Genomic DNA, 25,815 nt, shown 5'->3' on the forward strand with positions numbered 1-25,815 from the left:
CATTCTACTCCTTATAACTAGACCCAATCTTTCGCCGTCCGTATAAAAATGAATTTGCGTGCCAGTTGTGTAGCAGCATTTCTTTGCTTGCTAGTGCAGCTTTGTGCAGCAGATTTCTCGCCTGAAGTGACTCATCGCATAGTTAAAGGCATTGGGTGGGATATTCTGTACTTTGAAGATTCGCTGAATGTGATTCATGTGGGCGAAAAGATGGTTGAAATGTCGTACGACGACGGTGTGACATGGACGGAAATCGAAACCATTGGCAAAAGTTCCGACATCCTCGTGAAGTTTGACCCTATCAACGTTAACAGGGCATTTGTATTCTCAAGGATTGGCGATACGCATTTCGTCACCGATGATAAGGGCAAGACCTGGCGCAGTTTCAAAGTGCAACCAAAAAAGTCTCTCAAGGACAGAGAATTGGGCATGCACCACGTATTCAACTTCAAGGATGACCTGGTTCTCATAAAATTAGAATACTGCAAGCAGTACCCAGAGGCCGACGACTGTGACGTTTCGTATTTCTACTCGAGCAACTCTCTAAAATCTGATCCTCAACTTTTGCCAATTGACGCTAAGGTATGTGTGGTGAACACTTTGCTTGATGAGCCTACTATTCTCTGTGTCAAAGATACGCGCAATTCCTTCGGGCATGTGGTGAAGTCGGAATTGGTCTCGTCCAAAGACTTATTCAAAACGTCAGAAAGCATCAAACACCCTGGTTTTGACTCTGGCCGCATTATTGATGTGCGTTTGGAACTGTCCTTTTTGGTCGTGGTAACCCAGAAGGATCGATTCAACGAGCTTTCGCTGATTTCCATTTCCGTTTCCAAAGACGGCAAAACTTTCGATACTGCAGACCTTGCGTTCCAAATGGCGTATGGTGCCATTCGCTTCCTTCCTTCAGACCCACAATCTCTATTCTTGACAGTTGCCGCATCCACATCAAAGGACACTAGACCACAAGGAACCCTTTATTCCTCCGATTCCTCAGGATTACATTTCAAAAAGCTCCTCGATAATGTAGACCTAGGATACTCGGCTCGTGTTGAATATGTGCATGGTGTTTGGTTGGCCAAAACCTTCGAAGAAGATCCTATCGTCGAACCCAATGATGACTACTTCGGCTCCCCTATTGCAAAGACATCGAGCCACATCTCAATTGATAATGGATTGACATGGAACAAGTTGGAAATTTTGAATGATGATTCGTGCAAGTTGAAAGATGGATGCTCTCTTAACTTGTTGAGATTCGATGCCATTGAAGACAAAAATAAATTCGTCACGGGGCCAACACCAAACATTCTTATGGGATTTGGAATCACGGGGAACACTGACAACTTCTTCAAGGCCAAAACCTACATTTCTCGTGATGGAGGTCTCACATGGACTAATGTGTTCCTGGGTCCTGGTATCCATGCTTTTGGTGATCAAGGTAATGTCATCATGTACGTTCCTTTTTCAGGCAGAAACCACGGTCCTGCCACCGAGGTAAGATACTCTTTGAACCAGGGAAGATCTTGGGGTACATATAAGTTGAAAGAACCTTGCTTCCCTCAGGAATTGATTACCACTACCGATGGAACTAATACTAAATTTATTCTCAGTGGTATCGTTGAGCATCAGCAAATGTCAGAGGTTTTGTATGCGTTTGATTTCAGCAAGGCTTTTGATGGAAACAAATGCAAGGACAGCGATATGGAAAAAGTGTACGCTAGAGTGTCACCCAAAGATGGGCAACCGAACTGTATCTACGGATTTAAGGAGAGTTTCATGAGAAGAAAGGCAGACGCTAGATGCTTCATTGATCGTACTTTTGAGGATGTCAAAGTCGACGTAGAGCAATGCCCATGCACACAACAAGACTATGAGTGCTCACCATACTTTAAGCTCTCTGAAAAAGGCGTATGTGTTCCAGATCCAAAGAAAATTGCAGAAAAATGCAAGTCTGAATCTAAGGACACCTTGAAACTTCCAGATATGCAGATTGTGGCTGAAAACAAATGCGAACAGAAGTCAGATTCATCTTTTGTTACGGAAACAGAGTTCAAATGCAAGGATTTCACAGGAGAAAATGTGCCTCTGCTGATTGCGATCGGTCAGTCTGAATTTGATGGATTCCTCTCGCAGTATTCGTATGTTACAACAGGCCCTGACCTTTCAGACAATTTGATTGTTAAAACCGACACGGGACTTATATATGCTTCCAACAATGGAGGTACAAGTTTTGTGAGGGTGCCCTTCAAGGAAAAAATTAGAGGCTTTTACGTGGGGCCTTCTTTGGGCAGAGTTATCATGATAACTGACGGTGATGTATTTTATGCATCTAACAATGGCGCAAATACATTCTATAAGTATAAAGTGCCAACTTCCGCCTCCAATGGAGATGTCACAATATCTTTCCATCCAACTGACGAGTCAAGGTTTATTTGGCTCTCGGGTAATTGTGCTGTTGGATCTTCCACCTGTGTTGCGTATCATACAGAAGACTTTGGTCGCTCTTTCGAAAAGCTTATTGATAATGCAATGGCGTGTGATTACGTTTCTCCTGTTCTTGACATTACTTCAACTGAATTGATTTATTGTACAGTTGTTGACGGCAACAAAAAGAAATTGGCCTCCTCAACAAACTATTTCAAAGAGGCCGAAATCGAATACGTACTTGACGATATTGTTGCGTACGCCATTAAATCAAATTTTGTTGTTGTGGCCACTCTTGATGAAGCTCATACAATGTTGAAGGCTAAAGTTACTGCAGATGGATTTGTCTTCGCTGACGTCGACTTCCCAAGCGATTTTAAAATCGAAGCTCAAACGGCCTTTACAATCTTGGAATCTAGTCCTCATTCGATTTTCATGCACGTAACAACAGACTCTACCCTGGGACACGAAAAGGGCGCTATTCTCAAATCTAACTCAAACGGAACCTACTACGTTTTATCATTATCTGATGTCAACAGAAACGAAGTGGGTTACGTCGATTACGATAGATTGGGTCTTCTAGAGGGTGTTTTGATTGCAAACACCGCTACAGATTCAAAAGAAGGCAAAAACAAGAAAACGCAGATTTCGTTTAATGACGGAAGCCAGTGGAACTACATTGCACCTCCTGCAGTAGACAGCGACGGAAAAGAGTACGCATGCAAGGGACAACCTTTATCAAAATGCTCTCTCCATTTGCACGGATTCACAGAAAGACCAGATTATAGAGACACTTTTTCATCGGGATCTGCTGTAGGTCTTTTGATCGGGATGGGGAATGTTGGAGAATATCTTAAACCGGTCACCGATGATCAAACGGCAGCATTCATGTCTGCAGATGGCGGATTGACGTGGAAGGAGATCAAAAAGGGAGTCTACCATTGGGATTTTGGTGACCAGGGGACGATATTACTATTGGTGGATGCAGCAAAAGACACTGATGAATTTATTTTCTCAAAGGACGAAGGCGCTACGTGGGAAACAATGAAATTTGCTAGTAGTCCAGTGAAGGTTCTCGACCTTGCTACAGTGCCCTCAGATACATCCTTGAAGTTTGTCATTTTCGCCGGTTCGCATCAAAGTCAGAGCTCGACTCAACTTTTCGCCGTTGATTTCTCACAATTCTTCCCAAGGCAATGCCAGGTGGATTTGGAGAATCCGGAAAGCGATGATTTCGAGTACTGGACGCCTATGCACCCAGAGTCTACAGAAAGATGTTTGTTTGGACATGAGGCTATGTATTTGCGCCGCGCTGCCGGTCATGACGATTGCTTCATTGGTTCCACCCCATTGGATCAAGGATATAAGATGGTCAGGAACTGCACATGTACAAGAAATGACTACGAGTGTGACTACAATTACTTTAGGGACAATGATGGAACGTGCAAATTGGTCAAGGGCATGAACGCTGCAAACCGCATGGCAGAGATGTGCAGAAAACCTGGTGTGTTCGAATATTTTGAGCCCACGGGTTACAGAAAGATCCCATTGTCAACGTGTGTTGGGGGAAAACAATTTGATGCGTTGAAGCCCCGCGCATGTCCTGGCCATGAAAAGGAGTTTAATGAAGCACACGGCCGAGATGTTGGTGGAAGTAAGATCTTCATCCTCATTTTCATTCCGCTACTTGTCTTCTTTTCTGCAGTGTTCTTCGTGTACGACAGAGGCATTCGCCGTAATGGTGGATTCCAAAAATTGGGACAGATCAGGTTGGACGATGGCGACGATGATTTCAATCCGATAGAGGAAAACACCGTTGATGTGGTAGTCAACAAGACTGTGCGTGGCGCAATTGTCATCGCTGCTGGAACTTTCGCCGTGTTCAAAACTATCCGGAAAATCGACCGGGCCATGTTTGATAAAGTCACCTCCCTTTTGTTTGGTCGCCGTCCTGGTCAAAGAAATTACGTACGTGTTCCCGATGACGAGGATGAGCTTTTCGGTACGTTTGACGAAAACTACGAGGACGAGCTAAATGAGGCGGCAGATGTGGATTTTAACGTCGACGAAGAGCCAGAAGAATTCACGGAACTAACTGCCGAGCCCGCGAATGTCGATGAAAGACTATTTGATATTGATGATCAATCCGAGGATGATGCAGTCTCTGCAGAACATCCAGAACCTGAAAGTACGCATGAATAGATTAGAAATGCACGTATAACTATTAAAGACTTGATTTGCTTGTAAAATAGAGATCACAAGTAAAGTAAAATTACCATCAAAAGAGGGCAAAAAAAAGAAATGACACGGACAGGAATCGAACCTGCAACCCTTTGATTTGGAATCAAAAGCTCTGCCATTGAGCCACCGCATCTTTTTCTGGTCATTTTTATTTGGGAGTAAATATTAAGTATGCCAATACTGATACGAGATCTGTTTTTCATATTTTTCCTCTTTTCTACAATAATACGTCGATAAATATCTATTCCTATTATACATCCCATATATGGTGACGGTATCCGTCATGATTTTAATTTGTGCCTAAGTGTTTCTGTGCAAGTCTATCTCGTGGAACAAGTCTTCTGGCCTAACAGCATGCATCATCTCATCCTCGTGAATTCTTTGGTTGACATTCTCTGATTTTTCAGAGCTTTTGAACAAGTAGAGCAATGGAATGAAGTACAAAAGTCCAAGGAAAAATGTAGATCCAATGGCACATGCAAGCGAAATTCCGACAACTTTCCCTGTGGACAATTTGCTCTTGCCTTTCTTCAAGTCACTCGATGATTGAAAACGGTACACCTCCTCCAATAGCAACGTATTTATGGACCCCACTTTTGCATTCAGGTCCTGTGAAAATATGTACGGGATCCACGAGTTTCCGTCATATATGGCAGCATTGACCAACCCATAGTTGCTGATGTTAAAGGTTCCCGACAAGACTACTGCCTTATCTTTGTCAAAATAACTCTGGCGAGAATTACTTGAAATCGGGTTTTTGAGCTCGACAAGCTTCAAGTCTTGAAAATCAGTTTCATCACTGTAGTCAATGGCACTGTCGACCTTCGCCCATTTATTGCCATCAAATCCGGCAACGAAACCGCTTCCAAATGCTACCATTCTGAAGTCCAAGTCATTGTCAACTCTATCATTGATGATAAACTTTTTGATAGCATCGTTCGATATTCCAATATCGTTCACGGTCTTGCCAGCATCTTCAAAAGAACCAGTCCCGAAGTCGTATATGGCAAAATTGGCACCGTTTCCATTCAATGTGATGTTACCCGCCAAAAGAACTTCGCGTGAGCTCATGAATTTAGCGTCATTGATTGATCCACCAATGGAAAGCGAATTATCATTCGTTGCTGGGTTCACCCACCTTGTATTTGGAATATCATAAATGCAGGCAGCTGCACAATCTAATGATCCAGCCGTAGCAAAATTTCCACCAACAAGAAGCTGATTGTTGTTGTCATAAAACACCATGGCATTTACCAGTAAGTTCTTATCATCGTTTGTGGAAAGACTAGCTGGTTGCACCGAAGCAGCAGTCGAATTGTTCAAATCAAAAACAAGAAGGCCAGTGACATTCGACGAAGATGTATCCACACTGCCGTTCGTTCCTATGAACAAAAACTCAGCATTGTTATCAACGTAAAGAACACTCACTCCTGCATCATCATCCCATTTGAAATCACCGATAGGATAACCAATATTCTTTTTGACCATTGCCATGTTTTTAATGGACAGATTGGCTTGGAACTTGCCCCCAATAACGCTAAAAGTGTCATTGACAAAGAACGAGGTAGATACTTGACCATCGGTAAAGTTAAATCCCAAACTGCTAAAGTCACTATTGTTTGTGAAATATGCCTGATTCTTGCCCTCGTAATCCATTGTACCAAATGAAGATCCTCCCAAAATTTGCTGATTCCTTTTTTCAAGTGTGAGAGAGGTGGAAATGTCTAAATTTGATTCCATAGGCCATTCCATGTCGGTATTGTCCCAAACTTTGTAATCACCGTCTGAAGTTGAAAATACAAAATATTCGTGGCCATCGAGCTCAACAGATGCAAATTGAGTGTAGTCTTTGCTGATGTACTCATTTCCAAAGGAGTACCACTCGCCGTTAATGTTAAGAGCAAAATTATTTGCACTGGATACAGTTTTGTTACTGTTTGACAAATCCTTGATGTTTTCACCAGTTGCACTAAAGCTTCCTAGTGCCACGTATCCAGTATTCGTGTCGCTAATCGAGGAGATAGTATTGTTGAATTTGAGACCGGAGATTTCAACATCTCTTCTCATCAACAGTCTTGTCTTCAAGGTTGCTTCAGTTGAATTGGAGGTGGAATTATATCCTTTGATTTGTAAAGTAATCAAATTATCATTCAGCAATGATACATTCTTTGACTCGAGCTTTCCAAGCAATAAAAGATTGGAGCTGTCCGACGAGTTCTGCAAAATCATCTGCGTTATGTTTGTGTCAGAAGAGAGCTTACCACTTAATTCGTTGAGAGAGGAGTTGCCAACAAAAACATTCGTTTTCTTTATCTCAATGCCGTCCCCTGATTTGGAGTACACCAAGCTCTCTTCAAAATCGGAGAAGTTCGCTATCGAGTACTCAAACAAACCATTCAAGTAAATCTTCTCAATGTTATGCTTAGTCACATTAGAATTATGCGTAGAATTCGTGGAGTTTGAACTGTAGTAGTCGTCCAAAGAGACAATGTTTGCCACAACTTTATCAATTACCATCCAGGGGTCAGACACGCTTGGATCAATAGGTGAGTGGTACTGAATCTTGATCTTGTTGCGTCCCTCATTTGTGGAAGAACCTTCAAGGTGGCCATAAAACAAGTAATCAAATTTTTGCTCAAGATTGTTCTGGTAGATGAGAGAGGATGCAAGGACAGTATCATTGACATCACTGAAGGTGACATTTACAATTGATCTTTTTTGACAAGAGCCATCAGCAGAGCACCCCGGCGTGTACAAGAGAACGGAGTAGTCTCCCGAGTAGGAAATGTTAGGATACAACACGATTTCTTGCGATGAGTTGCCAATAGAAACCATGTAGCTAGTATCCGTAACGCCATCAGTCAAGTCCTGGACAGATTTCCAGTCCCCGCTAATAATTTCTGCCGCGTTCAGGTCGTGAGTGGACTGATCGCCGCAATTGGACTCGTTTAAGGTGTCATTTCCATACACACGGATAGAGTTCAGATACAACTCAAAACCAGCAAGTGCACCTTTAGATCCGTACCAGTCAGTTACAGTGAGACCAACCAGGTCCACTCCCACTTGATTTATGAAGGCAAATTCTTGGTAGTTACTGCCATAGCCCAAGTTCTTTGAATTGGTGGATTCATCGAAGTACATGGCGAACGAGCCATCCTTATTGACAAATATGCCTCCTTCTGGATCCGTAATGTCCTCTTCATCCTCGATATTGTTATTGACGTGTTCTTTCAACGTCGATGCTTGAAGAAGTGGACATGCTGAGTCACAGTATGCAAGTTCATTGGTTTCAGGATCCACATAAGTCAAGTTCATTATACCATTATTTGGATAAGTGTAGATCCGGAAGGTTTTGACCCCATCTTCTCCCGAGTCTGGGACCGTGAGTCTTACTTTAGTAGGGTAAAGACCTCTCATTTCTAATGGAAGAGAAGCCACCCATTGCCCCCCAGAGGCCGGTTGAAGGCTCCAAATAGACAGGCCAGGGCAAGTAAGATCAGCACCATTGCTAGCGGCATTAATGTTGGTGAAAGAAGCGTGTTTCAAAGAAATAACTTGCTCTGCCGAGATAAGCGAGGTGTTTGTTGAATTTGTATGATTCTGTGATGTAGAATTGAGTGTAATGTTATGCATTAAAAGCTCTGGCAAGCCCAAAGAGTCGAACGAGCCGCCAAAAATAATGGATTCGGCGGAGTTGTCGTCCGAGTATTTCGCAATGGCATTGACCGAGGAATTCTGGCCAAAGCCACGGAAGGGAAGCGACGAGACAGTTTTGGACGTGATGTTGTAAACTGCGGCGCCGTATGTATTGTTGTACTCGAAATCTCCACCCATGTAAATGAGTTCTCCGTCGACTAAAGTTGTCTTGACCGATCCCGAAATGGTTTGGTCTCTTTTAGCCAGACTAGAGAAGATGGCAACAACGTCGCCAGAAGAGACATTGTAGATGATTGGAGGCGTGTAGTCCTCGTCGTTGAATGTGGAAAAATCGCCCGACACGAGAACAGAATCTACTCCAATTTGCTGTAGCAGGGAGACGGATCCACCTGAGACAGATGCAATTTTCGAGCTGGCGCCTGAGCTGATGTTGCGGAGATACAATGACTGCGAGCTGTCACTCGGGCTAAGAAAAGCGGAGGCGTTGGCATAGTCGTAGAACGATAGGCTGGAAAAGGAGCCAAAAACACCAATCTGGCCGCCAAAGTCAGCAAAGTCAAGCAGCGGATGTGATATCTGGTCATCAGCCAAGCAGAATTTCGACGCGAGTAGTAGTAGTGAGGCGGTTTTAAATCGCATGGCCGGACACAGTTTTCTTTTTGTTGTGTATTAGGAGGATAGCGCCCGGGGGAAAAAGGGAAAAGGAAACGGGGGGAAGAAGGTCGTTCGAAATGCGCTTGGAGAAAAGCAGAGACGGGACGAGCCACGGGAAGAAAAGGCAAAGTTGCAAGATTAAGTAATAAAAAAAGGATTAAAAGAACGAATGGCCGGTGGATTGAAATGAACAAATGCAAATGCGAGAATAGTGGAGGAACGAGAAGCGAAAGCCACGAGAAAAAAAATGCACAGGTCTTCCATGTATTTTTTTCGCACCCGATTCAGATTGTGCGCATGAGCCAACAATAGAATTAACCGGCAAACATATACAGACCTCGGGCCAAGCTGATTCCACTAGTGTTCTACAAGAAGATGCCATTGAGGCTGTTCAGGTGTCGCCCAGAGGAAATTTTTCTGAAATTACTTCAACGCTCGGCTGTTTCTGGTGACATTCTCGCGCGGCTTAGCGAATTGGCTCCTATAGAGGAAAAAGGTAAACAAACCACTGGTGCCGGTACATAATCCCGTTTCACGAGTCTATTTCTAGACCCACTCTTGTATTTGTTCAACGGTTAAGTGTCTAACGTCGAATAAGAGGCGGGAACAAAGACGCGAGATCAAAAAGAAGAAAACAAGACACGGCCCGTTTCGCGTTTCAGCCGGATGACGGTCTTTGCTGAAACAATACGTGGAGAACCGTGGTTTGTAGCATTCGTGGAAAAGTATAGAGTTGGGTAGGTTGGGTTTGGAGCTGCATTGATCGGGGACTGGAAACGCAATTTGTGCTTCGAGCGCACTAATTTTGGTCTAAGTTGGTCGGACCCTAGCTGGCGAGTTACATTCTACTTTTCTGTTCCGCTTACCTTGATTATATGCCTCCCAAGGCTGGTGATTGGAAGCACGTAGGCAAATGGATGAGCATAGTAGAGCTGGACTCTGCCCACTTTTCTGCGTTAAGCTTTTGCGCTCAAGCCAATAATACTTCTGCATTTTAAATCAAAGATAAGTTGTCGAGGCGGGCCACTACCGGAGTCAATGTTTCCTTTTTTCTTTATTCTTCGAATTGCCTTGATTTGACAAGTGGCATCAGAATGATTTGTTGTACTAACGGCTATGAAAAATGGCCACAGGCAATTATGACGTGAATGACGATAGTGTTTAATGGAACAGAGCTGATGGGGATTTGATTTCGAGAAAGTGGAGTACTTATTGCTCTGAGCCCAGATCATTGAATAAGCGTTTTGCAATGATCTACACATAATCATAATGTGACCAACTTAATGAGCTGCAATTATCAACCCAACTCAAAAACTGAATACTCATGCTTTAGTTACAGTTTGTTAGTTCGTCAGCACAGTTAATAAAGACATTGCACTACAGAGTTAGGAAGCACATTAACATCGAAGTACGTCAAAGAAGAAGCTTACTGTATTCAAATTAGTTGATCAGTAAGGAGATTTTATTGAGTTGTTCATCAATCTTTTGTTTTTTGGAACTGCAGTTGTATCCTTCACGGCCAGCATAAATGGAACGAAGTTTTCGCCGTTATCTGATAGGACATACGAATATTTTCACGGAATTGCCGATGGCCATTAGCTTTTTTTTCCTTGGTCACCTTAATACAAAACATGCTTGGCCTTACTAGCCTTAATAATAGGGCTAAATGAGTGATTATCAATTACTCTACGTATATTATAAGGACTTAATGATGGGCTAGTTATGACAAGCATATTGAATTGAAAAAGATTGCTTCACGAACGATACTGGACCGTCTTAGTCTAGATCCATAACGCAGCAACTTAATTTTTCAATTCCAACATGGACATAAATGCAAATTCTTTCCGAACAAGCTGGCGACGAACTAATCTGAAAAAGATTTTGAGGAAATTCGCTGGCACGGCAGAAAGAAGACAAATGAACTCGAACATACACCATTTATATGAAGTTCTGCCTTCTTTGTTGCGGCCGAATATTCCAGTGAGTCCTAACTGGTTACAACGTATTTATATGTGAGGCTTGCAATCGTTATCTAAACGGCCGAGAAATATGTTTTTGCAAGTCGAAACATCAATTGAATCCTACTTGTAGTTTTAGGTTACAGGCAACCAAGTCTGCCAATTTAACGATCTGACTGCGTCTAAAACCTTGTCGAGCTTTGTCGAAATGCCATTGTACACTTTCTCAACAGTAATTAATAGATCAGTACGCCTTTAAGCTACTTTTACCTGTACGACTGGACAACTCTAGCAGAAAGTAGACAAAGGGTGTCCCTCAGACAAGTATGTAGAGTTCATGATACGGCGAGCAAACAAAGGTACTCAATTTTAAATTTATCGCCAGATTACCGTTCTTCACCTTGGCATTGCGTTTCTGCTTCTTTCACACCCCTTTTGCCAACTGCTTCATTTTTTCTCCACGCCCTCTTCCTTTCCTGATCCAAGACTGGCATAGAGCAGGCTCGCGCATCAGATCGAGAATCCTAGGCGACAAAGACAAGAGAGTCACCGGAAAACAAGGGCAATCGGACATCCCAGAACATATACGACTACGCCATTCCCTCGTGTCGTCGTCCTTATTTTTTCTTGCGATTCTCCAACTCCAACTCGAGTCTCTCCATCACTTTCATTTCTCACCTCAGACTCACGCTTTCACCTTGTCTCTATGTTCCCGGGCGTTGACCCTTCCACGGTTCGGCAACTTTTGCTCCAGCATACGTTTCTGCCGCTTGTCTCGATCCATTCTACCCACAGCGCCGATGCGCTTTTCCAGAGCGAATGCCAGTCAGCTCTGACCTCCGTCCTCCAGGTTTTCAGACCCTACGGCAACAACGCCAAGTACGGCATCCCGAACCAGGGATACAAAATTACAAACACCCAGCTAGTTACACGCACGTATGGGCTGTTTCCTGTGCGGTTCGAACCGCTGTTGTCTGAATTGTTGACGGTGCATCATCAGGCAGATGATAAGCTTCGAGGGCTCTTCAGCCTCTCGTCATTAGAGCTTCTCATGAAGCACAGAGCTCTGGACCAGGCGCAGGCGCCGGAAAACTTGTACACGAGTATGTTTCGGAAAGTCATCACCTCAAACAGAATAGTTCTGTTTGACACGCTCAACCATCCCGTGGCACAGCTTTTCGTGATCGATGCTGCTACAGACTCGGTCGAATCGCTTCGGCTGGCTATAGTGGAGTTCCGCAACTTCAATTTCCCGCGGTATTTCCAGACGGCCGATCTTCTAGTCCATGTCATAGTGTTGTATGATACTCGTACAACGGACGAAAACCTGGTGGCTCCCATGCTTGCGGCGATAAGACTGACACTCTCGGTTTCTGCATCGACAATCCCTATGTTCCAGGCCTGTTCTGAGAATGTACGTATGTCCAAGGTGGAAAATGCTACCGTAGAGGAAGATGTGCAGCGCATCTCCATGCCTGAAGACGAGTATCTCACTCTCCCCAAAACGCTCGACTCGACGCTTCGAAGCAAGCTACACGAGTTCATCTCGCGAACTTTGGTGCCCCACATGGAACGCAAAATCCGGCTTTGGGATGATCTGGTGTTGGCGCCTAAAAAGTCTATCACGGGCCGTTTCTTTTCTGTCTCACGGAAGATCTTCAACGCCAACGAGCTGGCTGACCAGCATTTGGCAGGCTCTTACAACCATAATGGGAACTACTACTATCGGCTGTCACCTGAGCAGTCCATTAGAAAACTAGCAGATTGGTCACTAATGCTTAAAGATTTCAAGTACGCCTATTCCACTTATGATCTCATCAAAAAAGACTACACTAATGATAAGGCGTGGCTCTATGTTGCGGCAGCTCAGGAAATGTGCATTATCTCGCTTTTACTCGCTCAGACTCAACCCCTTGCATCTGATGTCATGCCTCAAGTACCCAGCAGGAACACCTTGCGCAAAATCCGTCATGATATTATTGAGCCGTACATTGACAACTTGACATACACGTTCAAGTCGCGGTTCAATGTGACCACATACGCCATTAAAACTTATTTGGTGGTGGCAGAGCTACTTCTCAATATGAGCGTCATGTTCAATCTCTCACACTGGTGGGCAGATCTCATTGAACGGTACTTTCTCACATGTATGGCAGAGATAGACGCTTACCTTGCCTCTTCTGACTCTCCGCATGTGTCGAGGGCTATTTTATATGAACGCCTTGGATATTCAACAGCCCGAGCCGTTTTTGTTCCCGATGGATACAGAGACGCTGTGATGCAAACAGTGCTGGCAGGGGAAACAAAGAAATCGTTCTCATCTGAAACTGAAAAGACTGAGACTACATCTGTTTCAGAGAGCACAAAGTCAGACGAGTACATCAACCAAAATAAATTGCCTTGCGAAGCAGACACCAGCTTCAAGGGGCTCACCCGAAAGCGCAAAAGTGCACTTTGGTATATACTTTCTATGCGAGAATGGCTCTTACTCAACAATAATCGTCAGATTGAGCGCTTACTACGCAGCATTGAAGAGAAGTATGATATTTCAAGCAATACAGCCAATTGGTATGATCGAGAAGATTTAATTTTGGCTCACATCAAGGCCAGGCTGCAAATTCCCGTTGTGTCCAATGACTGATTCGGGGCCAAATAGGTTTAGGTAGTGTCATAAGCATCCAGTGAATAGCGACTACACATTAATAGATGATGAAGATGAATGCATGTGTAAAATCCACAAAAAACGACAAACATCATTGAGAAATAAGACATCATCAGCCAGAATTAATCATGAACAAGAACTTTGAAAAGAAGTAATGGGAAGGGCTTCAAGAAACTAAGTGATGAGAAAAGCTAATTTAGTACACTTCTTTTTTTTGTATCTATCTCAATAGTAGCACACGTAACTCAACAGGTTGAGGTTGTTTCTACTTCAACGCAATAAATGATGAAAACCGAGTTTCTGGTGACAACTGAAACTATTCTTCTTCGCCAATTGTAGCAATTCTGGACTAATAACTATATTTATGAAGAAGGTGTATTTTCAGTCTGTAACTGTACCGCACAATTATCTCCTTCTATACCTTTACTTTCTTCCTGAATTAGTGAACGCTTTCTATAGTTGATAAGTATCAATCGAGTATCCATAGAGTATTGACCTCAACCCTCTTATTACATTTGAATGGTATCCACCAACATCTATCAATTCTATGCATCTATATAATATATAAGCCATCCAGCCTGACAAAGCTAGAGAAAAAAATGCCAAGTACTGTCACTTTGAAAGGATTGTCGTTTTGAAAGAAATGTGACCATCTGATCCGATACGACCCACAAAGGAAAATGCAGAGTGAGCAAGTTATTCGAACTCGCGGAGAGCAAGCTTGCGTCTGGCATTGATGCTATCTGTCTTTTTGGGAGAAATCCATGCCCAAAACCATCCGCCACCGGAAAAAACCGACACGTTTTTGGCGCCTTTGAGAGGCGATAAACTGAATAAACCAGACTGCAACGTCGCCATTTCGTCCTCGGGTTCTTCGCTCAGCAAATAATCTTTGGACTCCACCCAGTGACGCTGCACCATAAACAGGAAAACTAAAGTGCCAACTTTGGCCACGAGAAGTGAAAGCGGGCGCGGGAAGAAAGTTTCGAGCGCAAACAGATTTGACCGATCGCCCCGAACGGTCTTTTCTTCGAACTCAAGCGTGGCACTTGGTGTCCTTCGCATTGGGAGAATGTACGAGTGGCGCTCATTAGAGGAAGACTTGAAGTACCGCAAGTACAGCCAACTGAGGAAAAAGCTTGTGATGCAGAGCATGAAGACAATGTGGGCGTGGTGTGAAAACAAGCCGCAAAATCCTGAAGCCACGGTCAAAAGAAAGGGGAAGTACGCCACTTTTATGCGGAAACGGCCCGAGAAGAGAATCACATAGTGGTTGGAGATGCGCTGCTTTAGTCCAACAAGCAAGCCCATTATGATGCCCGCAGAAGAACTGATGGGCGGAATTTCACCTTGCAAGTCAGTGATGCAACTTCTTGCCATGTAGTATGCATAAAGAACAATGTTGGACCCGCATCCAACCACAGCAATGTACTTCAAGAGCTCTTTCAGCCCCCATCTCAGCTCCAAAAATGACCCGAGCGAGAAAATCGCCAAAACAGCAGGCACTAGCATGGAGCGTTCAATCAATGCTGACGTGGCAAACACCCACGGTTGCAGTAGCACGGGCGAAACCCCTGGAATAAATGTAAGAAGCGGGATGTGGAACCCATCTGGGCCCAGCATGTTTTCCATCTGAGGTTCTTCGGGCAGCTCATTGGACTTGACCACCAAAAGGAAGTAGTGGTAGTATATGAGAATAAAGTTGAGCGCCGAAAGCAGGATGAGCGCAACCAGAAGAATGGAGGTGACTTTTGGCGTGCTCATACCATAGAGGGGGAATAGCGAAGCTTCTTTCTGGCCAAGCGAACTTCTTCGCAATATGTCAAGCGATGCAAGCCTGCACGCGAAATGCCAGGGTCTAGATTGAAGGCAAGAATACCACGGACAGTTTGACGAAAAAGAGGGTAAGGACGAGCGGATGGATTTTTTTCGAAAAATTCATTGCCGATTGAAGGGTGTTGCTTCGTAGTTTGAGGTTTAGCTTTATCCTACTGGTACATGTCTGTGCGAAAGTGTATGAGGCTATTTGACAGATGGCTTTTTCCATTCGTCTGTATTTCAATACTGTAAGGCCGAAGCTGCATCATGTTATTTCTACTCTACAGGGTTTCAAAATGAGACTGCGAGCAGCTTGGTTTAATGTCTCGGCTAACTTCAATGTGGCATGCTTATGGGAAATCGTAATATATATGCTATTAGAATAAGATAAGATTACCAGTTAGAGATAAGGTACCCAAGTATCTTTTGGCCCAGTTTGCTTGATAGTTTGATCGTCCCAATTGTCATGAATGTCTTTATGTATTATCGTTAGATAAGTAGCGTAAAGGTGCGGCGATCTACTGGATTTGCTCCAAGTCATCAGCATTGATGTGCTAGAAAGTTCAACATTTGCAGTTGATTTCCTTTTGTCGATTTACTACGGCATTTTTATTTTGTTCCCGTTTTTAAATTTACTGAATGCTTCATGTCTTGATCGCATCGCTGTTTCTTTTTGGGGGGCCCTTCTTCGATTCAAAAGCGTAAGAGCTCTACATGAACCATCAAAGTAGTTAATACACGTATGTATGGTATGTTCCGCTTCCAATTGTATACTGTTAGTTTGTAGGAATTGTTAACTAGACCAGTTTGCCGATGATAACTTCGTATGGGGCTGACATCAAGACAGATTTCTGAAGGAAATAAGAAGAGAAAAACACTGGACCTGCTCGTTTTGTGATCCGAACTGATCCGTAGGATAGTTAACTTCTTCTAGCGAGTGTTTCAAAGTAGACTCTTGTCGTACCTATATCCATCTGTATGGACCTGCATGCTCTAATATCACCAAACCTACTACTACTTCTTTTCATGTTTAGAGCAGTTCCACTCAGTATACGCAGGGCGTATTCGATCCAACCACGAAAGAAACCCTCTTACAGAGATCTTCTAGCAACGCCTGTTCTCAAGTCGATATTGCTCACGCTTCTTTTCGGGTCGATGGTGGTGGAAACCACAAGAAACCGCAAAGAAACGGAAGCTTTACGCAGCGCATATGAAGCCAAATTTCGCATTCTACGGGATGTTACCTCCAAAATACGTAACAAGGAGCCTGTGGATGTGGCACAGGAGCTCAGAATCGCCAATGCTATCACAAGGAACAAATATAATTCGGTAACAGATGTGGAGTTGGATCAGCAGTTTGAGGAGTTCTTGCAAATGGCAGAGGAGGTTGATGAAGAGCCTGAGACTCATGTACCAGAGACCGTGGCGGATCAAGAAAGATTGAAACGAAAAGCAGAGTTCTTGTAGGACAAGCTGCAGATATCTTCGCCTCTAAGGAAAGTCGCCGATTTCAAAAGCAGGAATTACTTCTGAAGTTCATTGCACTGCCCAATATTTAAATCGAGTTTGATCTCTCGAAATAGCTCTTTAATCTTCAATGGGACTCCTTTGGCTATTGAACATGAACATGCTTTTAAAAGGCAGCTTCTCATAATTTCACTCTAGTGTAAGTAGTTCATATTCCATACTTCAGTATAATAAACGAATGACGAGTTAAATTGGATTCGCCTATTATTGGGGCTTCTTCCCTCTGTTTTACTATCTTGGTCACTCTGTTACAAAATCACACTAGTGTTGATGTCTCAAATAATACACGTCCTTTATCCTTATATATCCAGCTTTTGGTGATTACTCGATTGTTTGTTGGTCGCTTCTAACCTCCTTTAAACTACGGTACTCGAACAAACTATTGCACGCTCTATTAAAAATAAATTTATCTTACCATATATTACATCAGTTCCCCAATATACCCACTAGATCACCGCAAGCTTGCGGATGGTTCGCCGGTTCGTATCACCTGATTCAACAATCTTGCCCTCCTGTTGTAATCTCCGAAGACACTCATTAAGATCGGCATTCTCAACACGGACAGACAGCTTTTCGTTGATTCGCGTAACCAAATCGGAAAAGCGAATTGGAGAGTCGAGCAACGCAAGCACCTCATGTGCCAAATCTTCTTGCATACGCCGCTGTGCCATGGTTGTACCTGTTTGGACCATATCCATATCAATACGGCCGGTGATAGGGTCTGTGGCATAATCTTTGATGGCTGATTTGATCAAACGTACCGCCTCTTTTACATCAACGAGTTCCACACGTGGAGAAAGACGCATTTTCGCATGGGCTTCAGATAAACGGATCATCGACTCGAGTTGTCTTGTAGTAGCAGTAATGCGCTTGTCGGCTGCACGAGCGTCATCACCCAAACGCCGCATATCCACGTAAGCCCGCACCAACTCGGCTTTACTTTCGGCCGTGATTTGTGGGTGAATATTCTCCTTAGCATATTGAATGTAGATGCTCAAAGTCTCCACAGGTAAAACGGCGTGTGCAGAAACAGACTCAGGCTCGTCCTCCAAGTACATGTCCGTGATATGGCGCGCGAGGTGACGATCAATAGATTCATCCACTTTGTCTAAGATCAAGTAGACAAGATCAAAACGAGATAACAATGGGGGCGGGAGATCAATGTTGGCTGTGACAGGCAAGCGGGGATCATAACGAGAGTTGATTGGGTTCGCCAGGGCTAAAATGGCCGTACGAGCATTCAATGTGGTGATAATTCCTGCTTTGGCAATGGAAATAGTCTGTTGCTCCATCACTTCGTGCAACACAGACCGGGTGGCATCACTCATCTTGTCAAACTCGTCGATACAACATACACCACCATCGGACAAAACCAAGGCCCCAGACTCCAAGACTAGCTGTTTTGTGTCAATGTCACGGGTGATATACGCGGTCAAACCGACGGCAGACGAACCTTTACCCGACGTGTAGATTCCTCGCGGAGCAATCTTGTGGACGTACTGTAAAATCTGCGATTTCGACGTGGACGGGTCACCACAAAGAAGGACATTGATATCGCCTCTATAACGGCCACCGTTGCGGAACTGTTTGTTTGTTCCGCCAAACAACTGAAGTAAAATACCCTTCTTCACATCGTCCATCTCGTACACGGATGGCGCGAGAGAACGGGCCAAGACCTCGTACAAGTCGTCCCGTTGAGAGATCTCACGCACACGCTCAATATCTTCGGGGCTCAAAACACGGCGCTGCTCAACTTCATGGGCGTCTTGCGGTGGAGCCGTCAGCAGATCAACGCCCAAACGGCGGGCGTCGATTTTCTGAACATGAACAACGTCCAAGTATGTCTTATACAAACTCTTGACTGCTCTTTGCCGAGCATTGACACGAACAGGCAACGAACGGAAAATACCGCACACTTCGACACGGTCACCAGCACGGCAAGTGTCCACCAACTCATCGTATACGCACAAATTGACGGAATGTGGTGTCTGACCCGCAGGAACCATGTCGGGAGTCTCTTGCAACTTGACGACCTGCTTGTCAGCGAAAGACAGACGGTTATGCACCAAGGCCATGGAATTGACCTGGCCACAAACCGCACGTGGGCACTTTGTAGGTTCGGAGATCACACCGCGGTCTATTTCCACAGCTAGAGTATGATCACAGGCGCTGCATTTGAAGAAGGCCACTTTCATGTCGGGAACAATGGCACTAGCACGTAAAACAAGACCTTTGACCGACACAAGCTTGTCAATGTCGTTGGGATTGAGCTCACGCATACCCTTTTTCACGGCATTGATGTTGTAAGGCCGAATGGTATAGATGTTGGTTTCAATGGCGTCCACAGCAACCACAGCTGCCAGCTCCAGGAAAAGCGAAACCAAGCAGTCCTTGACTGTCTGGTCCATAATGGGAATCACTTCCTGTGGGTAATTGATGAGCTGGTAATATAACTTTTTCGTGGGCGGGTAGGCCAACAAATTGGCAGCGTCCAAATTCAAGTTTGTCGTTCCCAAGTCTTTCATGGCCGTAAGCTGGCCCACATAGTAGAGTTGCAGGTCCTCTGGCTCTACAGGCTGGCCGTCCATGATACGACGGTGCTTCATTTTGAAGGACATCAAAAAGTCCCTGAACGCGTTGCTGCAGTCCTGGATCGACACGTTTGTACCCCAAATGACCCGCACGGGTTCGGCGTCGGCGTCTCCCTCCACTGGATCCAGCGACGTGGCAAACATCCGCCGCTTCACTGGAGTAGCCAACACGTCAGAGTTCAAGTCGGACCGCGCGGGCCGGCGCGTGATCCGGTCTTCTGAAGGGAGGTCAGGCTGCGACAGGCCCAAGTGGCCCCTGGACAGGCCAGCAGCACGGCTGGACAGCGTGTAATGGAGCGGAGACGAGATTTCTCTTTTGGAAGATTCTGATGGGGGATCGGACGACAGAGCGAAAAAAAGCGGCGACGAAGGCACCGGCTGCGACTGCGACTGTGACGCAGAGTCACGCAGACTGCGTACGGGGGACAGCGACATGACAAAAGATGGAGAAGATGAAAGCTGGAAAAGAAGTGGAAGAAGGAACGAGAAAAGGAAGAAGAAAACGTTAGTGTAGTGCGCGGTGCCCAATGCGGTAAATTATGTGCAGCGTGCAGGATAACGCGCTGATGCGGGCTCTATTTACCCAAGTGGAATCTGCCAAATCGAGTGTTTCTGCGACCTGAGAATACAGAGCAGCTTGAATAGACAAACAGTATAAATGGCGAACACAATAAGTAATGAGAAACACAACAAGTAATCAGAAACACACAAGTAATCAGAAACACAGTTAGCCATGGCGGTTCGATACATAATAATCTCCTTTGACAATGACGCAAGCGACTGCAATGTGATCTAGCCTCCCCGATCATACGTAAAATTGTGATCGCCTAGTCCAGTGGTTTTGCTAGCCTTTTTCAGATGGAGCGGTCTATTCGTGCTCAATGTTCGGCAGTGGGTTAGAAAACAATTATAAACCCACATTCAATCTTCAAAGCCGCTGTTGGCCCTGCATTCATTCTTGACTACTTGGTGCTTGAAGGCTTGGACTGCAGAACTTGTTCGGTGCTTTTTACTTGATTCCAACATTATCCTTCAATACTTGTCTCTATTATTGTCCCACCAAATCGAAAGCATCGGCTCTTTTCCTCAGCCAATTTGAGTGTCTCAGCCAATTTGAGTGTCAGCCTCTCCATTGTCGTATGTTGATTTGCCTGCATCTGTTTTAACATACACCACATTTCTTCCATGGTCCAAATCTCCGCTCCAGACCCCACAATACAAGGTGCTGGCCGCCTTGCGCCGGAGGGAGCGCCAGATCTTTTGCGCCTCTCTCCTGTTCGTCGTTCAGGCTCGCCGCTCCGAAGAAAGCAAATCAGCGAGCTTGAGAGCGCAAAAAGACCCCGGCTGGTGAGCCCAAGGGCGTCCCAGACAGACCTTGAAGGTTCTACAAGCGCTCGGCGAAGTCTTCTGCCGCACAAAATGGCTCGATTCGAGAACCTGCCACCGGAGCTGGCCGATCTGACCCTACATACTTTAGTTGAGCTGGTGGATAGAGTGGCTAGTACATTTGCATCAACAGCAACGTCACTCCGTGACATGAAGCTCCTGCAACAAGAATTGGCAGATGAAATGGCTCAAATGCGGAGAAGCATTCAGTCTTTGCAGAAAGACGTTGCGTGGCTTATAAAACAAGCAAAAGACAAAAAGTGAAATAGGGTCTGTTGTTCGTATACGTTGGAGTGGCGAAAATTGCTGTCTACTGTAGAGGATTAAATATGTTAATTGTTTCTTCAGTCGTGTCCATATGTAGAAAGCATGGTTAATTGTAGTCATTATGCAAAAGTGTGAAACAATCAAAGTTACATGCGAGCGTTCCAACAACCTTGAAATTCACAAATATGCTCAGAAGTCCATCTCCTTCTCTGGCTCTTCGTCCTCCACCGGAATGCCCCACTCTTCGATTTCAAATTTCTTCCGCCCATTCTTGAACGCATACTCTCCGTTCCGGACCATCATCATACCCCGAGCAGATAGCACAGGCACCTTGATCACATGCACCAAACCTTGCTGGATCTTTGCCGGCTGGTTTTTGTATGCCCGCTCGACCAAAGCTGCCAATTCAGCATTGAAAGGCTGCAAGTGAATGACTCCGTCTGCCAAACTCTCAAACACTTGCGTGAGGATTCCATGTCGTGGATACAAGTCAAGAGGAAGTGAAGCGGCGAGAACGACGCGAGGCAGGTTTGTCACAAGTGCTCGCAACAGATGGAAAAAAGGGATCACCACGCTGGGTGACGACCAAGAGGCCAGATACATCAGCGGATTGAGAAAGCCAGGAAGAACAATTCGAACCACTTTTTGCTGTCGCAGGTGGCTCTCGACAATGTGTGAAATCTGCGCCATCACAGAGCCATACGATCCTGAAAGCGGCACAAACGATATGTCAGTACTGCTGGCCGCGGGCACAAGCCGCTGTGTGATGTCAAACTGTGTGGAATAATGTTCATTGACGCCGTTTTCAGTCTCCGACGTACTCTCGCCTTGCGGGCGGAGACCGTACCTCCATGCGATCTTCAAGTCGCTATCTGCCATGTTTGCCACGCTGACACGAGCCTTTTCGGCGGCTATGCGTGCTTGCTTCTGTTCTTTCGACAGGCCCTTGTACTCTCCGGGAAGATCGACAGCCCAAGCAGCAGGAGGGCCGACAACCACCACGTGACATGCTAGCTTGCCCTTTTCCACGCGGTTGTGCATCACTCCTTGCGCAGCAAATCCTCGTAGCAAGACAGACGTGAAGTCTGTAGTTCCCGACTCTTCCAATAACAAAGTGTTTCCCAAAGGAAGCCCCATGTGGTGCAAGATCTTGTCCAAATCAGCACACCCGGTAGAAACTGTGGGCTGAGATGTCACAGGAGATGGAATCACGCCTACAGTCAGCTCTGGTTTTTGTGGTTTTGGCGAAACGGATGATGGAACAGGAGAACGTGCTGGAGCACGCGTGAGAGGCCGCGCAGTGGGTGCCCGCCCAACAATTTCGTTTCTTTTCCGAAATGACATTTGGTTTTCAGTTTTCGTGCAAATTGACAAGTTGGCAAGAAACCTAGATTTCACAGACTATAGATGAAGATGTATCAGAGCGATGGAGTATTGTCGTATATGCACACCCATGGCATACGTCAATACAAGTAAAGATTTAAAGAAAGTTTGCATTTTTAGTGGGGTGTCAGAGGATATTGGGTAGAGATTCATGGGGATACAAAGAGATTTATGTGTATTCGTGTTTGGTTGATTTTTTATTTGCGATTTGCGCTAGAGTTCTGAGTCTGAATCTCTCTCGGATTGTGAATATTGTAGTGCGCAAGTCAGACTTGGCGATTTTCACAAAAGGTGTCTGTGCAAATTACTAAACACTAGTCAGAGAAGAAGCTGATTTACCTACGTGTTTCATCAACCTACAATGCCGAATACTATGTTTTGAAAGTGTTTGTCTTGACTGAAGACAAGTCTTTTCAAGCCTTTTCACCTTCGAAGACAGAAAGTGCATAGCTTCACATGACTATCGCTCAATGAACGTAGCATCACTACAATATGAGACCTTTTGTTCGCTGAAAGCCTCTAGGTCTGTGAAATATACTCTTTATAATTGTCGGCATCAACCCGAACGTTTGGCGCAAAGTCCAATACAGCCACCAATCATCTAGAAGCTATGGACTTCAAAATAGGAGAAAACTCTTAGAAAGGTCCAAAACGTATCAGCCTAGGTTACGTATACTGGGAAAATTTCAAGATAAGCAGACCTGCACACACATTCTCCAGATACTATTTCATTCCTGATGTACGGGTGTGCTTGCGCCAAATACACCCGTACATCGATCCTTCCTTAATACTGGACGATCACAAAGTTAGACTATGGGAGCTCTAATTTCCTTGCCTTTTGTGAGTACGGGCGCAATCACATCTATTTGCAGCGCAATCACCTGCTTCACTTTCTGCAACTCAATCGACGGGACGATTCCTTCAGCCATCATGACCCGCTTGACATACGCTCTTTTTTTGATGGTCAACTCCCTTATGCTGTGGATCGCCATGTCGCCATTCATCGTGCACAAGATCGAAAAGATGTCCTTCGGATTTATAAACTACCGGTGTGGTCCCGACGGAAAAAACTGTATCAGCTTCAGCTCTGTGCATCGTATAAACTTGGCACTAGGAACAGTCCACCTCATCTTGGCGGCCTTGTTTATGAATATGCGGCCGGGAAGTCATGTGCGGGTTGTTGTCCAGAATGGGTGCTGGAAGTTGAAGCTTTTTGCGTGGGCCGCTCTTATGGCCATTAACTTTGTGGTGATTCCCGATAGCTTTTTCATTTTCTACGGCAACCATATCGCGCTCATATTTTCGACTGCCTTCCTTGGTGTTGGCTTGATCTTATTAGTGGATTTTGCCCACGCTTGGGCCGAAACGTGCCTCGAGAAAATCGAATTGGAAGAGTTGACAGGAGAAGGCGAGTACAATGCGGGCTTGTGGAAAAAACTACTCGTGGGAGGCACGTTGGCCATGTACGTGTGCAGCATTGTGTTGACAGTCATCATGTACATTTTCTTTGCTGCCAAGGGCTGCTCTATGAACCAGACCGCAATCTCCATCAACTTGGTGCTCGCAGTTGTGATTTCGGTAGCGTCTGTCAATCAAAGCATCCAAGAACTGAATCCAAACGCTGGCTTGGCGCAGGCGTCCATGGTCGTGTTGTATTGTACTTACTTGGTGCTTAGTGCTGTTGTTTCGGAGCCAGATGATAAGATGTGCAATCCTCTAGTACGTTCCCGCGGAACACGTACGTTGAGTGTGATCATGGGTGCATTGTTCACGTTCGTGGCATTGGCATACACTACGACACGCGCAGCCAACCTGACGTTTTTTGAGGAGGAACAGGCGCCGAAAATAGATGCGCAGCCGAGTGAAAGAGCACAAATGAGATACCAGGCAATCAAACAAGCGGTCGACGAAGGACTGTTGCCACAGAGTGCACTCAACCAGGTTTCCTTGTACGACGAAGATGAACTGCGAGGCAAAGAAAAAGAGCTGGAATCGTACAACTACACTATATTCCATATTATCTTTTTCTTGGCCACCCAGTACATATCCACGCTTTTGACAATTAACGTCAAGCAGGACGATGTGGGCGACTTTATACCGGTAGGCCGGACTTATTTTTCGAGTTGGGTCAAGATCATCAGTTCCTGGGTGTGCTATGTGCTTTATGGCTGGAGCCTTGTTGCGCCCATGATATGGCCGGACCGGTTCAGCGCGATGCAACTTTAGAGAGCAGATCAGGAGCACTAGACCTGACCAAAAACACCTGTCCTTCGGTGAACTATTACTATGGTTAGCGAAAGACAATTACAAGAAAGTAGCCAAAGTGAAGTGTAAGAACATGCAAGAAGAATGCTTTGAATAGCGGTTACGTTGAATGACGAAGTTTGGCTTATATTGCGCTTTGCAAAATATTCATTATGTATCCACCTCTACGATCCTTTTGGTAGAACGTGATTGCACTACCAAGTACTACCAGACACGAGAAATTAACGCTCGGGTTTCTATAGCAAAGTTTTTGCCAGCCTGGGTAACTCAAACTCGCTGGACTTTTTATTTCAAATCTAAAATTTACACCAAAATTTCTCGTCAACTCTATTGTTCCCCACATTCACCAACTCACTATTCTTGTCTAGGCTACACTGGTTCTGAGTGTTCATACCTGCACACACCATAAAGTAGCGCGCCCATTGGCTCACACACCCACTTCCGCACCGAAATTTCTGAAAAAAACCCAGTTCACAAACTTAACCATGTCTGCCATCATCAACAAGGCCACCGGTCTCGTCAACTCTGCCGTTGCCAAATCTACACAACTCGCCAACTGCGCCGTCTACTGGGGAAAGGTTACTGGTGAGATTGCCAAGACCGTTTACAAGTCTGAAGGTTTGGCTCCACCATCGCAAGCGCAATTCAAGCAGACCTACCAGTCGTGGTTCAATGTGTTGAAGAGCACTAACGAGCAGAAGCAGCTCCTCAAGAAGTTGAGTGGCGTGCAAGCTGACAAGGCTACCGTCACCAAGGCTGCTGTCTACGGTATCCACTGTTTGGCCTTTTTCTCTGTGGGTGAAATCATCGGCAGAAGATCCATCTTCGGCTACCCAGCCGTTGGCCACGCCGAGCACCACTAGACGTGTGTGCGCTTGCATACGAAGGACGTACGTTATATATTCTCCCGGAAAGTGTACAACTACTGTGAATAAAATGTATACTGGATTGAGTGAACAGAACTCAGTTTGTAGACGGTTTG

The 25,815-nt window shown here is 45.1% G+C and overlaps 10 protein-coding genes and 1 non-coding gene across 11 annotated transcripts; 6 read left to right on the forward strand and 5 right to left on the reverse strand. All coding sequences in view use genetic code 12, as the record gives it.

Annotated features, from left to right (window-relative positions):
* Positions 1–48: 48 nt before the first annotated feature.
* Positions 49–4,626, forward strand: PEP1 (type I sorting receptor; the record flags this gene model as incomplete). The annotated part of the gene is made up of 1 exon (XM_002617544.2): positions 49–4,626. One exon carries the CDS (start codon positions 49–51, stop codon positions 4,624–4,626), a length of 4,578 nt encoding a protein of 1,525 aa, XP_002617590.2.
* Positions 4,627–4,726: 100 nt separating this feature from the next.
* On the reverse strand, positions 4,727–4,798 carry FOB63_005700. Its single transcript has one exon. It is a non-coding gene; the product is annotated as a tRNA-Trp (tRNA).
* A 167-nt stretch (positions 4,799–4,965) lies between these two features.
* On the reverse strand, positions 4,966–8,961 carry RAX2 (Rax2p; the record flags this gene model as incomplete). Its single annotated transcript, XM_002617543.2, has 1 exon — positions 4,966–8,961. One exon carries the CDS (start codon positions 8,959–8,961, stop codon positions 4,966–4,968), a length of 3,996 nt encoding a protein of 1,331 aa, XP_002617589.2.
* Positions 8,962–11,640: 2,679 nt separating this feature from the next.
* Positions 11,641–13,575, forward strand: GSG1 (Gsg1p; the record flags this gene model as incomplete). Its single annotated transcript, XM_002617542.2, has 1 exon — positions 11,641–13,575. The coding sequence occupies one exon, from the start codon at positions 11,641–11,643 to the stop codon at positions 13,573–13,575; it is 1,935 nt and encodes a 644-aa protein (XP_002617588.2).
* Positions 13,576–14,292: 717 nt separating this feature from the next.
* On the reverse strand, positions 14,293–15,360 carry FOB63_004808 (uncharacterized protein; the record flags this gene model as incomplete). Its single annotated transcript, XM_002617541.2, has 1 exon — positions 14,293–15,360. The coding sequence occupies one exon, from the start codon at positions 15,358–15,360 to the stop codon at positions 14,293–14,295; it is 1,068 nt and encodes a 355-aa protein (XP_002617587.2).
* Positions 15,361–16,392: 1,032 nt separating this feature from the next.
* FOB63_004809 (uncharacterized protein) lies at positions 16,393–16,881 on the forward strand (the record flags this gene model as incomplete). Its single annotated transcript, XM_002617540.2, has 1 exon — positions 16,393–16,881. One exon carries the CDS (start codon positions 16,393–16,395, stop codon positions 16,879–16,881), a length of 489 nt encoding a protein of 162 aa, XP_002617586.2.
* Positions 16,882–17,387: 506 nt separating this feature from the next.
* CDC54 (MCM DNA helicase complex subunit) lies at positions 17,388–19,967 on the reverse strand (the record flags this gene model as incomplete). Its single annotated transcript, XM_002617539.2, has 1 exon — positions 17,388–19,967. The coding sequence occupies one exon, from the start codon at positions 19,965–19,967 to the stop codon at positions 17,388–17,390; it is 2,580 nt and encodes an 859-aa protein (XP_002617585.2).
* Positions 19,968–20,717: 750 nt separating this feature from the next.
* FOB63_004811 (uncharacterized protein) lies at positions 20,718–21,182 on the forward strand (the record flags this gene model as incomplete). Its single annotated transcript, XM_002617538.2, has 1 exon — positions 20,718–21,182. One exon carries the CDS (start codon positions 20,718–20,720, stop codon positions 21,180–21,182), a length of 465 nt encoding a protein of 154 aa, XP_002617584.2.
* A 192-nt stretch (positions 21,183–21,374) lies between these two features.
* Positions 21,375–22,529, reverse strand: FOB63_004812 (Elongator subunit; the record flags this gene model as incomplete). The annotated part of the gene is made up of 1 exon (XM_002617536.2): positions 21,375–22,529. One exon carries the CDS (start codon positions 22,527–22,529, stop codon positions 21,375–21,377), a length of 1,155 nt encoding a protein of 384 aa, XP_002617582.2.
* Positions 22,530–23,381: 852 nt separating this feature from the next.
* On the forward strand, positions 23,382–24,794 carry FOB63_004813 (uncharacterized protein; the record flags this gene model as incomplete). The annotated part of the gene is made up of 1 exon (XM_002617535.2): positions 23,382–24,794. One exon carries the CDS (start codon positions 23,382–23,384, stop codon positions 24,792–24,794), a length of 1,413 nt encoding a protein of 470 aa, XP_002617581.2.
* A 524-nt stretch (positions 24,795–25,318) lies between these two features.
* Positions 25,319–25,696, forward strand: ATP20 (F1F0 ATP synthase subunit g; the record flags this gene model as incomplete). Its single annotated transcript, XM_002617534.1, has 1 exon — positions 25,319–25,696. One exon carries the CDS (start codon positions 25,319–25,321, stop codon positions 25,694–25,696), a length of 378 nt encoding a protein of 125 aa, XP_002617580.1.
* Positions 25,697–25,815: the final 119 nt, after the last annotated feature.

This window comes from Clavispora lusitaniae, assembly GCF_014636115.1.
Source record: "Clavispora lusitaniae strain FDAARGOS_655 chromosome Unknown tig00002663_pilon, whole genome shotgun sequence".
NCBI lineage: Eukaryota > Fungi > Ascomycota > Pichiomycetes > Serinales > Metschnikowiaceae > Clavispora > Clavispora lusitaniae.